Source organism: Antedon bifida, chromosome 5 (genome assembly GCF_963402885.1).
Source record: "Antedon bifida chromosome 5, ecAntBifi1.1, whole genome shotgun sequence".
Lineage (NCBI taxonomy): Eukaryota > Metazoa > Echinodermata > Crinoidea > Comatulida > Antedonidae > Antedon > Antedon bifida.
Window position 1 is genome coordinate 21,863,572 of NC_136230.1, and position 13,496 is coordinate 21,877,067.

The 13,496-nt window shown below is 34.0% G+C and overlaps 3 protein-coding genes across 4 annotated transcripts in view; 2 read left to right on the forward strand and 1 right to left on the reverse strand.

Moving 5' to 3' along the window:
- The window catches only part of LOC144842012 (uncharacterized), a 188,997-nt gene that overhangs the window by 30,225 nt on the left and 145,276 nt on the right, over positions 1–13,496 (forward strand). The gene's annotated exons all lie outside the window — the stretch shown is intronic.
- On the reverse strand, positions 305–862 carry LOC144843414 (uncharacterized). Its single transcript, XM_078700199.1, has one exon. It carries the CDS (start codon positions 860–862, stop codon positions 305–307), a length of 558 nt encoding a protein of 185 aa, XP_078556325.1.
- Positions 5,106–12,695, forward strand: LOC144841904 (mannose-P-dolichol utilization defect 1 protein-like). The gene is made up of 5 exons (XM_078698195.1): positions 5,106–5,264; positions 7,691–7,756; positions 8,652–8,784; positions 9,121–9,325; positions 10,799–12,695. The coding sequence occupies exons 1-5, from the start codon at positions 5,168–5,170 to the stop codon at positions 11,039–11,041; spliced, it is 744 nt and encodes a 247-aa protein (XP_078554321.1). The 5' UTR covers positions 5,106–5,167; the 3' UTR covers positions 11,042–12,695.

Sequence of the window (13,496 nt, forward strand, 5' to 3'; positions counted from 1 at the left end):
TAACTTTTCTAATGGATTCTGTCAACGCTAATTTGGCTGGAGTGTCCATCGGAAGCCTTAGCATATGTCCGGTCCATTTTGTATTTTCTTTTCCTTATTATGTTTGACCATTTTAGTTCTTTCGTTCTGCTGTATAGTTCTGTATTTCTGATTGTGTACGGCCACTAATTTTTATAATTTTTCTTAATAATTTTTTATGGAAACAGTCAATTTCGTCCTCTTGTTTCTTGGTTATTGTCCATAATTCTGAGTTGTACACGAATATGCTTCGGACGTGTAACATTGAATAGTCTCATTTTTATTTCTAGTGATAAGTTTTTGCTTGTTGGAATTTCTTTGTAGTTATTGCGAGTTGTTTTCGGCGTTTCATATCGTTATCTGTGTCAATTAACGATCCTAGATATTTACATTTTTTCCACGATTCGTCTCCTTTTCGTTTGATTATATATTCTTCTGTCTTAGTGTTGTTTATGATTAGGTTTCTGCTTTCTAGTTTCTTAGGTATGGTCTTCTTAACTTCTTCGACTTGCATTTTTGAATTTGCCACCCAACCGATGTCGTCTGCATATTGTTGATCCATTATGAAGAATGATGATTGTGGTGGTTGTTGTTGATTTTCATCATCGTGTTCCAGTGCTCTTGCAAGATAAAGAGTGAAGAGCACTGGACTCAGGCAATCTCCTTGTGGAATACCGATGTTGGTTGTAAAAGATTCACCTACTGTACTACCACATCGTACACTCAATTTGACGTCTTTTAATAGAAGTGAGACCATATGTAGTTCGTCATCATTCAAGACCTTCTTGAGATCTGTTAATAGTTTCCCCCTGTTCACCGAATCGAAAGCCTTGCTCATATACATACATACATATATGTTTCATAGTCTTCTGAAGTTATCGCCTTCTCTGCTAGTAACCTAACACTGAATACCAGTTCTGTGGTGCTGCGGCCTTTTCTATATGCACATTGGGTTGGGGGTATACATCGGTTGATCTTTTCATTTATTCTTCCAATCATACAGATTGCAATAATTTTTCGTACCATATTTAGCAGGATAACTGGTCTGTAGTTTTCTACCGGTACGCGCTTTTTCCCGGGCTTCTGTAAGGGTATTAGTATGCCCTCATTTAGTTATTTAGAATAAACTCCCGTTGCTGAAATCTCATTCATAAAATCAGCAATGATTTGTCTTAGTTCCTTAGGACTGTACTTGAGTTGTTCTGCTTTGATTTCATCGGTTCCTGCGCTTTTGTTATTTTTCAGTTTAGCTATGGCTTTTTCTACTTCCTTTTCATTAAATGGCACGTTCATAGCACTTGGTTCAACATTTATTTCAGATTGGTTTTCCTTACTGTAGAATGATTTAAAAAAACTGTGTTATTTTCTGTGTTGTAATTTCTTCATTACTTGTTATTCCGTCTTCGCCTTCGACTACGATTGGTGGTACTTTTGGTTTATTTTGTTGCATTTTCCTGATTACTTTATACATTCTATTGGAGTCTTCTTTGCTTTCTTCTATCTCTTTAATGTCATTTAGTAGTTGTTTTTCGCTTTGTTCTGCGGCATTTATTTCCTTTCGTTTGCGATTGCTCTTTAATATTATCATTTTGAAATTTGTCAAAGTCTAATTTCTTTCTAGTGGTTTTCTTCTTGTTTTTCTTGTACCAGTTTATGTTGAGTTTCATTATCACTAATCTATGATCCGTTTTAGTTATTAATCCATTATACGATCTGGCATCTTCTACAAAACTACGGTGGTCTAATCTCATCATCACATAATCTATTTGGTTCCTTATTGGATTCTTCCTTTTTGAGGTTTTTCGTTCCGGACATTGCCAGGTAGCGATATGCGATAATTTATGGTTAAAAAATGTATTTGTTAAAAACATTTGATTCCTGCAAGTAAATTCTAAAAGGTGCTCACCATTGCTGTTTAGTTCCCCCTTTCCGAATTTTCCTATATTTTGTGGGTATACGTTGTGGCCTGTTCCCGTCTTTGCATTATAGTCTCCTAGTATCACTAGAATATCTCTCTTATTTACACATTTTGTTATATTTTGTAGGTCTTCATAAAAAGTTCTTCTTCGATCCGGGTGTTGCTCGCTTACTTTAAGGGTATTGACGTACGCGCATATTACAACCATTTTATTATAATACGATTTATTTTCCTGTTTTGCAATTAACATGCATATTCTGTCGCTTATTGGTTTGAATTCGCATTTAAGATTATTGTCTACCATGAATCCTACTCCACCATATCCCGGACCCGGTTCTTTGCCTCCTGCATTAAATTATTGAAATTTCTTACCGTTTGTTGATTCTACCATTGTTAGTTTCTCTTCTCTCAAATGTGTTTCTTGGATTCCTAGACTTATCTTAGAGTTATCCATATCTGTAGCTATGTTTGCGATTTTAGTTGTGTAGGCCGTAACGAGACCATTGCAGTTGAGCGTTCCTAGCCTTAGTGAGTCTCCTTGACTTCCTTTCATCGCTATGTGATTTGCATATCAGTCGCCTGTACATACCATCTTCCTACTGCCCTGCATATGTGTTTACGGTATCCTATAGACTGCCTAGCAAACGAATGAGCTTTGTTGTTAAAAAACTTCTCCTGTACGTTGATTAAAAGTCTTCTTATTTGTTTTTCTGATTTCTTATAATATGTTTAGACAAGAAAGACAGATCACAGATTACACCTATAATCGTCATGTACACGATTAAAACGCGTGTTGACTATCCTCCGCGAGCGGAGTGGTTGTGCGTCACCAACAACCGCCGATATCATTACAGCACTATCTCTATTCTCGAAAAAAATCCCATATTTTGGACAATTAAATAGGCATCGCTATGTTGGGAAGTTTTCTATTGGACACAGCACTTATCTATTCAGGACTAAATTTTCCCATTTTGGACAAATGGGCTTCGCTATTATTGGACAGTTTCTCTATTTTGAACACACGTTTCTTTCTTGACAAAATTTCCCCATTTTGGACAGGCTTCGCTCTATATTGGACAGTTTTAGTCGCGTGCAAACGCGACTCTACAGCTCCCATGTCGGTGGCCGGTTGGTAGGTTGGTCGATCGGTAAACACTGACTCGAATTTGAGCACGCGACTGCAGCCATGTATGTGGCCTTGTTCTATTAGACACAGCACTTATCTATTCTGGACAAAATTTACCGATTTAGGACAAATGGGCTTAGCTATATTGGTCAGTTTTTCTATTGGTCACAGCACTTTTCTATTCTGGATTCAGGATTTCTCTATATTGGACAGTTTCTCTATTTTGGACACGATATAGCGATCTATCTTAAATCCCCATTTTGGACAAAAATCTCTCTATTGTTGGACAAGACTCACCAACCCGTCTCGAATAAACTTTTTTTTAAATTATAATGCTTTGTAGGGCGCCATATAAATACTTACATAGAGGGGTTAAGGTTAGGATACTTTTGTAAAATACCGGTATACTTTTAAAGTGAGCATGTAAATTTCAGAATTATCTACTGAAATTAAATCTATGACTCATTAATTACGTACCAGAACTTCTATTTTATTTATTTTTACTACAGTAGAATCTCCACACACTCCACTGAACCAGAAAAACCCCAAACAAAATGAACATAATGATTTAATTTGGTGTGCGTGTGTGAACAAAAAATTGAAACTTTAGCAGGGTTTAGATACAAAAATAATTTACTAAAGCCTATGTTTCAAGATTAAGAAATAAGACATTGTATTTTAAAATGTACACTTGTATTTTAACACTAGATGTATTTTAGATGAAACTTTTGCTGCGTAATGCGCCCCATATTTTGCGTTGAGTTTATGGTAGACGGTTGTCAGTGGCGTATCCAGGATTTTGAAGTTGGTGGGGCCGGGAATTGCCAATTTGCCGACAAAATTAGTGTCATTATCTGTACATACCTGATCAATATATGTTCTAGGATTGCATAGTCATATTGTCCCCTTATATGGGATAACGATGCAAAATTAAAACCAAACAAACATTATCTGTTAGTATGTTGTATTCATATTACAATAAAGAAAGAATTAGGAAAATCTGACTTGTAGTTTTCGAAATATAGGGTCTAAAACATCGCCGAAAATGATCGTTTTTAGCCACGAAAGAAGTAAAACAATTTGCGGCCTCAATCGACAATTCTATTAACTACGCCATTTTTGGTTAAAATAATTACATATAATTAGTTTTTTAGTAATTTATTTTATATATCAATAAAACATGTTATTAAATGCTTATAAAATATATAGGCCTAAAGTTGTTTAGGCCTACTTAACGGAATTCGGACAAATTCATTGCTCTAACTTTGTGTAGTTCAACCGTGAGCAATGCCAATCACGAGAAAGCTCAGCTTTGATTGGCTTACGATGACATCATATCACAAAATAGTGGTTTTGTAGTTGAGCCTCACGGGATATTCTGTTCCAAAAATGAAATACATGGATATTTTTTATGGTATGTGTGTTTTTTCTTTAAAAAATTTAAATAATAAAGGCCTCATATCGAGAAAAAAAACGGGTTTTTGGCACTTATAATAAATATATCTTAGAGAAAAAAGCACATGGCATGTGGAACTGGAAGACATACAAATCCCAGGTCATGAGAGGCTCAACTGCAAAAATAAGGTTGAATAGGGTAAGGTCACCGGACCGTTCAAAGACTTTTGAGTAAACAATCTAGCGCGTACGGCCGTACGTACTTGCTAGATGATAAGATATTTTAACCACATTTTTTACGTGTTTGGTTAGATGTAATGAAAATAAAAAATAGTTGATCTGAAGGGAATGATATGATATGTAAATAAACAAACACTCAAAAGAATTATGTTTACAGTTCAATTATTGTCAGAATAATAGTTTATTCTTATTTGCCTAACTTTATTTTTTTCCCCGGCACCTTTGTTTGCCGACGGACGCGATGATGTGCCGACGGACACAAAATCAGGGGGGCCCGGGCCCCCCGGCCCCCCCACTGGATACGCCACTGACGGTTGTAATGGTAGTTGACGGTTGTTGATGGTGGTTGACGGTTGTTGACGGTAATAGAGACCGAAAACAGCACATGTGATTGCATGCGCTGCACGTCACACACACCCAATCGCTGCTGTGTCGTAACCGTCGGTATTTCGTTTTAAAACAGGCCTGCAATGGCATCTTTAGAAGAGCTGTTTTCTTCCTTAGTTTTAGTATTTCTTCCGCAGCAGTGTTATGATGAGTTTTTCATTAATTTCAACTTCTTTAATGGTAAGATAAGATTATTAATTAGGAGGCCTAGGTAGGCTAGCTAGGAATAGGCCTAGGTAGCTTCCTAGGGCCCTACTACCTCCGCCTAGGCTAGGTCTAGGTAGTAGGCTAGGCCTAGCCTAGGTGGTAGGCCTAGTCTAGTAGAAGCCTAGCTAGGAGGTATTAGTTATTACTGTTTTTAAAGAAAGTATGAATATACAGGCCATCACGTTGGAATAGATACTTCGATAAGGATTGCCAATCGTACGTATTTTTGTTCTACTTACCTAGGCCTAGCCTAGTTAGTACACTACAGTAGGACCCTAGACTAGTTATAGCCGCTAGACTACTAGGCTTAGGCCTAGCCAGTCTAGGCCTAATAAATAGTACTCCTACTTAGGCTACTCCTCCTAGGCTACTAGGCCTAAGTCTACTAGGGCCCCTACTAGAATTTTGCAAAAGGTGTAGCAAAATTGTTTTGAAATGATACTACTATTGTGCTGTCAAAACTAAGTTATGAAAATGTTCATCTTTTTTTTGTCTATCAAATTTGGAATTAATCATTTAAAAAATCGCAACTGGGGTTAGGAAATTGTTTTTTCCAAAAGTTGATTTCTAAAAAGAACATGTCCAATCAACCAATGCATTCTATTGCATACTGTGCAGTATGTACATTATTGCAGTGTATACCAGCATAATAAACTTCATACTTTGCTATTCCTTAATTAAACAAATTGTACCAGCAATTTTACTTGTTTTTATTGTAGTGTTGATATCACAAATAACAAATTGTGATGTTTTATAAATATTTACATACAAAAATTACTTCATTTCTATTGAAATTATCAAGCAATTGGAATTACTGTATTATAATAGCTAGTTACAAATGTGCAATATGGATTCAAAAGTTCAATTAAACTAAAATTTTGATTTTCAAGTTCCTTGAACCTTTTCCCTTTAGTTTTACTGTTTATAAATACTTTAATATTTTATAATTTTAAAGATGTATTGTCCCTTTGACTAATTCCAAAAAAATAACAGATTTCGAAAAAAGGTGGGTCATTGTGAAGTATCATAATAGTTTTTAACTATCACCACAAATTTTTCGAAAAAAAAATCATTTAACTGAAATACAGACGTTTTTTTGTTAAAAAAATAACTCTGACTTCCAGTCAAAGTTTTCGATCAAAACATACCCCATAATGAAACGCGCTTGTCCGGACTACTCTGTATGCATAATCATAAAACTTCCTCACGATCTGTGTGAAAATACCTTCTCAACCGTGACGAGTTGTAAACAATCATAATTAGCATATGCATAATGCGTACTCATGGTTTTAAATTCTTGTTTACTTTCACTCGCGACGATTTTCCAGACGAAATGTAGTTAAACTAATTTACCTGTTAATTATGTAAACTTGTTGCTTTTAGCTCGAATTTTCGACTTAAAGTGAATAACTTTAATATTACTTTGATATGGCCAATTTAAATTTAGAATATTTTGACCTTCATTTTTTTGTGTTTCAAGGGACAATACATCTTTAAATATATTGTTAAAGATAACTTTTACTGAATTAACTTAGTTAACTATGATTATTTTATGATGTTAGATAATGCAAATGAAATATTGAACAGCATTGACACCACGCTTAAACAAGCTTCATCGTCGGCTATTTTTGAATAAATATAAACTTTCTTTTATTAATTTATACTAAGCTAATGTCTATATTATGCCATGATTACATGCATGTATGTGTATGTACTGTATAATGTAATGTACACAGTATGTAGGCCTATGTGGGTTCATTTAACCTTTCTGCTTCTGTTTCAAACCTCATCTGGTATTTGGTTGTCCTGGCAATGGTATTCCCTAACAATGCACGTCCCCTGTTATAATTAATGGTCTATTCGTCTATTTATTTATTCTTTTTACGGTATCTTACTTAATGTAACTAGTTTTTAGTGCGCCTCCTATCACAAGCTCCTTAGGGTTTCTTGGAGGTCCTTTTCATCTTTAAAAATATGTTTTACTCCTTGCTTGTTTTTGTTTGTTTATGAGATTAATAAAGAGATTTATGTTATGTTATTTACAAAAGTAAAAAGAAAAATATCTTTTGTTTTCAACATTTCTCCACCTATTTGTTCTACTATCCATTATTTCCTTCTTCTCATGAATGTACTCTCTGCCACTAAATACTGTTAGATTCCAGTCACTCTTTATTTAATTAGCATCAGCATGTTGGTTTTCAGTATAGGCTATATTACATGAAAAATTAATAATTTAAATAGATCGTAAATAATATTAAATAATTATTGTAATTAACAAGTGTGCGACTTTCTTCACTCTCAGATCACAATCTTCCTCATCTCTTATTTGTTTGTGCAATTAATTTTTCAACAGAAGCAGCTAAAAATGTATCTAAATCTTACTATTTTTGTTGTTATAGAAACATGTCTGAAGATTGCATTAACAAAAGGTCTTGGGATTGGAATCATTGCAGGCTCTGCAATGGGTAAGAGTTAGTGTAGTCTTTGTACTGAAGCTGTATGTAAAGTTACTACTAGTACTACTAATGTAATTTAAAATAATAATTTGCAGATATCTTATACCGTAAAACCTTAAACTAAATAAATTCTTTTAATATGATTATGATTATCCTGAAAAGAAAAGATTTTGAGCTTCTTTTCAAGATTACTTTTGCAAACCACAGTGTACCAAATGCATGTTCAGACTAACATCCTTAAACCTTTCACTGCGTATACTCGCTACTACTGTGTATAAACAAATGTCATTGAACTGTGCATCCTGGCATTACCAGATATAGGAAAAACAGTTATTTAATTGTATTTGCCTATAACATACATCACCTTCTATAAACTTGCATATATTTGCAATTATTAAAACTAGTTTCCAGCACAACATGTGCCCTCTATAGTTTTGAATACCGTCTTAAAATTTCCAATTCAATTTGCGCCCTCTATATACTTTTCTATCATGGTAAAATGTTGGTATTTCTACGATTTTTCCTTTTTATTATATTATCATTTTCATTTATTTTACATACCCTCATCATTATACAGGTTGGTAAAAATCATTCCATAAGAATTTCTTATTGAAATATTTTTATCCTTTAAACTGTTCTTCCAGAGGGAGGTTATATTTTGTTTTATCAAATCTTGAGTTATCTCCCTGTTACTGTTCTTGTAGCAGTCTTCTTCTGAAGACACGTGGCCGTCATTGACGGATACTTAGTATCAGTTGACTCCACTGCTGGTTTACTCGAGATCCATGTTTATACAATGCTGTACACTTTTATGTTAATTATTGATTTATATAACATTGAGAATACGAGCTACGTTACTTATACCTTGGAATTAATTATTTGTATGATTTCTTTAATTTATAAGTTAAGATTCCTCAGATGCTAAAGATAATGAAGGCAAGAAGTGGTGAAGGTATCAGTGTACCAGGCAACCTATTGGAGATGTTTGCAATCTCATCCTCATGGTCTTATGCCGTTGCCAGAAGTTTTCCATTCACGTATGTAGTACTAATTATATTCATATGTAAAATTAACCAACACTGAATTAAATTTTATCAAATTCGTTATTTTATGCTACTAAAGGAATATTTCATCTTTCACAGAATGAAAATATAAATTTGTTTCCATTGCATATTCCATATAATAACATTAATTATTTATTAAATAACAATAACTAATTCAATTAATCCGCTACTATTAGAAGGAAGGCTCGGCCTAAACCGTATGTGCATATGCGCAAAGAAAAAAAGGCAGCATTTATACAAAAAACAATACATAACAGATATTGTATACATTACAGGTATTAATCATTAGTTTTAATAATTTATTTTCAGTGCTTGGGGCGAGGCATTGTTTCTAGCTATTCAAACCAGTATTATCATTGTCCTCTGTTTGGTGTATGCTAAGAAGTCATCCTATGCCGTAGTTTACTTGGTTATATACACAGGTGTCATGTATGTTCTATTATCTGGCCTCACCCCAGTCAATGTATTAGCAACGTTACAGGCTTGTAACATGCCGGTTATGATTGTCTCTAGAGTAAGTACTGCATGTCACAATATATTAATATCCGATTAAAATTCACAGTTAGTTTTCAAAGGCGTAGGCTGATAGGTGTCTGGCCGACCTACTCCCCTGGTGTTGACTAAGAAAATTTGGAAAAATAGAGCTGCTTGGTCCCTGTAAATGGCACTTATAATTTGAAATATGAAACAAAGTCTCCAGTACCTCAGCATGTTTGGGGCTGAGGTGAATACAATTTTGAAAAATGAAATGGTCCCTGGAAATTGGCACTTAATACATTGAAATATGAAATAAAATTATAAGTTTACAGGACTCGCATATCATGGTTGAGGTAGATCCCTGGAAATTGGACTTATTATACTTTGAAATATGAAACACAATTATAAGCCTCCAGCAGGACAAGCCCACCATGGTTGGTGTGGAGCTTAGACAATTTTGAAAAGTAGAGCTGCTAGGCACTAAATACTTATTATATTTCACATTTGGTGTAGCCTCTGATAAAACAAGCAATTCTTAACACAGGTCATAGTAAGATTAGCATAGATTTTTCACATAGTATCTGTCAGACAGAAAGATACTGAAAACTTTTTCTGCATACTGGAAACTGTTGCTGCATACTGAAAACTTGTCCTGCATACTGGAAACGTGTCCTGCATACTGGAAACGTTCCCTGCATACTGGAAACTTTCCTGTATACTGGAAACTTTTCCTGTATACTGGAAACTTTTCCTGTATATTGGAAACTTTTCCTGCATACTGGAAACTTTTCCTGCATACTGGAAATTTTTCCTGCATACTGGAAACGTTTTCCTGTATATTGGAAAACTTTTCCTGCATACTGAAAACTTTCCTGCATACTGGAAACTTTTCCTGTATACTGGAAACGTTTTCTGCATACTGAAAACTTGTCCTGCATACTGGAAACTTGTCCTGCATACTGGAAACTTTTCCCGCATACTGGAAAGTTTTCCTTCATACTAGAAATTTTTCTGCATACTGGAAATATTCCCTGTATACTGGAAACTTTTGCTGCATACTGGAAACTTTTCCTGCATACTGGAAACTTTTCCTGCATACATGAAACTTTTCCTTCATACTAGAAATGTTTCTGCATACTGGAAACATTCCCTGTATACTGGAAAATTGTTCTGCATACTGAAACCACAGGAAAAGTTTCCTATATGCAGGAAAAGTTTCCTGTATACAGGAAAAGTTTCCAGTATACAGGAAACTTTTCCTGCATATAGGAAACTTTTCCTGTGTTTTGGAAAAGTTACCTGTATATTGTAGTTTCCAGTGTGTAGGGAAAGTTTTAGTAGGAAGTTTCTAATATACAGGGAAAGTTTCTAGTATTCAGGAAAAAAGTCCAGTAGGAAAAGTACATAGGGAAAGCAAATCATTTTTGTATCCCACCTCCTTCTATGTTGCTTTTGACACAGGATTAAAATCCCAGGTGTGCCGCTGAAAATGTTACTTTTATTTTTTTAGATGATCCAAATTGTGACAAATATACGTAATGGACACACTGGCCAATTGTCAGCCATCACAATGGTACTGATCTTCCTGGGTAGCGTAGCACGGATATTTACCTCCATTCAGGAAACAGGTGACATGGTCCTTGTATGTGTCTTTATGAGCTCATCTACATTTAGTGGATTAATAGTTCTTCAAATGTTCTGGTATTGGAACGTTACTAACGAATATTTGAAGAAAAAGGCTAAGGTTGAATAACCAAAACATATTAAATAAATTCTTCTCGTTTCATAAAATAATATTTTTTTAAATTATTCATTTGAATTTTAAACCAAACACTATGGTTCTTATCAGTCACCTGCACGCTAAATTTAGCCTGCAGAGAAAAGTTTTATCAGTCTGTTTTGTTTTTTGATTGATTTTTTTTTTAATTCTTTTTTTTTATTCTGCTGTTCATATATTTCACAATTTTTCATTATGTAATGTAAAAGTTTAGGCCTAACTAACAAGTTCTATGACTGGCTAGCCTACCACATAATTATGACCGGTTGACCTTACATACATGCAGCGCATGTCATTAAATTCTAGAGATAAAAGTTTCACGAAATCCTGCACCAAAACTTTGAGAGATGCTGACATAAACCATAAATCTATTATTATTAAATATTGCCATTTCATATGATTAATGCATTGTTAAATTAATGTACTAGGTTATCTGGTAACGTTTTAGAATGTAAAAAAATGGTATGGTCTATCATTTCTGAAATTGTACCTTTCTAACTGTAACAAAGCTATATACATATAAATTTGAGTTAGTGTTTACCGTCCGTAATCGAGTCGCGGTTGTAAGCGACTAAAAATTAATACACATTTTTCAGGAACATGCATTGATACTGAATGTACTCCCTGTTGAGTCATATGTTAATTTATAACATTTTAGCTAACTAAGGAACAATGTATGCAATAACAGTGGGCTTTTCATTTTTTACAATATTTTTTAAAAGAAAATTATTTTAACATAAATTAATAAATATTTAATGTTCAGCCCAATAAGGAGGCTGACTGCCTCTACAACGTTTAGGCTAAAGAACAATGTATGCAATAATTACAGTTGGCTTTTTTTTGGAGCAAAATTATTTTAAATATTTAATTTTAATACAAATAATATATAAATGATTTATCTTAATTAACATGACCAGTCCCTTAGTCTGAGAAAGCAGCTTAGCTTAATACAGTATATCATTATATGTAAACATTATCTTCACCAATTATGGAAAGAACTACCAAAATTCAGCATGTCCCATCATGGATTTTAGAAACATTAGACCTACATAATATTTTAATGTAAGTTTTAACTTTAAAGATGTATTTTCCCCCAGAAAATTATTCTATGATGGTCAATAAGCTTCTGCAGACAGGTACAAATTAACAACCATCGGCTAAATCATTCATATTTTATTTACAGCAAATCTGGCTTGTTAACTAACTAAATAACTAGCTATGAACCCCAAATAGGCCTACCAATCTTTCTACTACTATGCCGTTTATGCATTACGTCATTCTATTCTATATTAATCACGCATAACAGAGTGTAACTAGCGCCATCACAAGTAATTTTAATGTATTAACAATTGTATTTTTTTTTTTAAATACTGGTTATATAGTGGGGTATAGTAGTTTCAATAATTGACAATAAAAAGGACCCACCTGGAGAGCTTATCTAAATATGCTTCACCCAACGTTTAGTAGAAATATAGTTATAGTGTCCGCTTTTAGGCTGATTTAAAATTCCATGTCTGTCGCCCTCTAAAGCGTATAGTTTATATCATGATTGTGGTGACTACCAATCAAAAAGTAAATAATTATTTTTTCCCGGAATATAGTTTTTATGAATAAAAAATAAATGAATCAACTAGTGTACTTTGCTTTGTTTCTTCGTATGTATGCATATGGTAAGATAAACCTTTATTACCACAAGACGCGGAATACTCGCTCTAGTGTTGAGCCGTGAAATTCGCATTTGTGCAAACAACCACATTTGTGCAAACATGTTGCCTTCAAATGTGCAAACAACCACATTTGTTCAAACATGGCGCCCTCAAATGTGCAAATATGTAAAAATGTATAGTCCACTAATGTGGAAACATCACGCCGTTAATTGTAAAAACGATCAGTTTTGACGTTAAATGTGCAAATGAAATTCTACAAATGTGCAAATCATGTTTTTCAACCAAAATCGTTTATTCTAAATGATACCTAATTCTAAACAGTCACGGGTTTTTCTAACAATGTTTTCAAGATATAGCCACTGTGACATACTTAATTGTAGTACAGGCTGAAATAATCTGAAATTTGAAAACAGATGCTGGACGTGGTCGCTGCTTGCTGGACGTGGTCGCTGCTTGCTGGACGTGGTCGCTGCTTGCTGGACGTGGTCGCTGCTTGCTGGAGACTTTCACATTGAAATCCATTAAAGTTGTCCTCTTATTTTAGGCCTAAAGAAAATTAAAAAAACATAATGAACTCATTTCATTATGTTGTACGTGATTTAAAATAGCGCAAAATGAATTTGCGCAAGAAATATTTGCGAAATTTTAATAACATTTTATTCTTTTACCTGCACTTTTTATAAATGTATACGGATTTCAATGAGCTTTGGTATTATCAAATACTTAAAATACCATGCGCAATTTGAATATTGATTCAATTTACA

What these genes read in the sequence shown, in the direction of transcription:
- LOC144843414 (XM_078700199.1), bottom strand. Translation starts at nt 862, where the DNA reads ATGTATATGAGCAAGGCTTTCGATTCGGTGAACAGGGGGAAACTATTA.
- LOC144841904 (XM_078698195.1), top strand. Translation starts at nt 5,168, where the DNA reads ATGGCATCTTTAGAAGAGCTGTTTTCTTCCTTAGTTTTAGTATTTCTT. An exon ending in CATTGCAGGCTCTGCAATGG is followed by an intron (nt 7,757 to 8,651) that starts GTAAGAGTTAGT and finishes TTAATTTATAAG; the next exon opens with TTAAGATTCCTCAGATGCTA. An exon ending in CGGTTATGATTGTCTCTAGA is followed by an intron (nt 9,326 to 10,798) that starts GTAAGTACTGCA and finishes TTATTTTTTTAG; the next exon opens with ATGATCCAAATTGTGACAAA.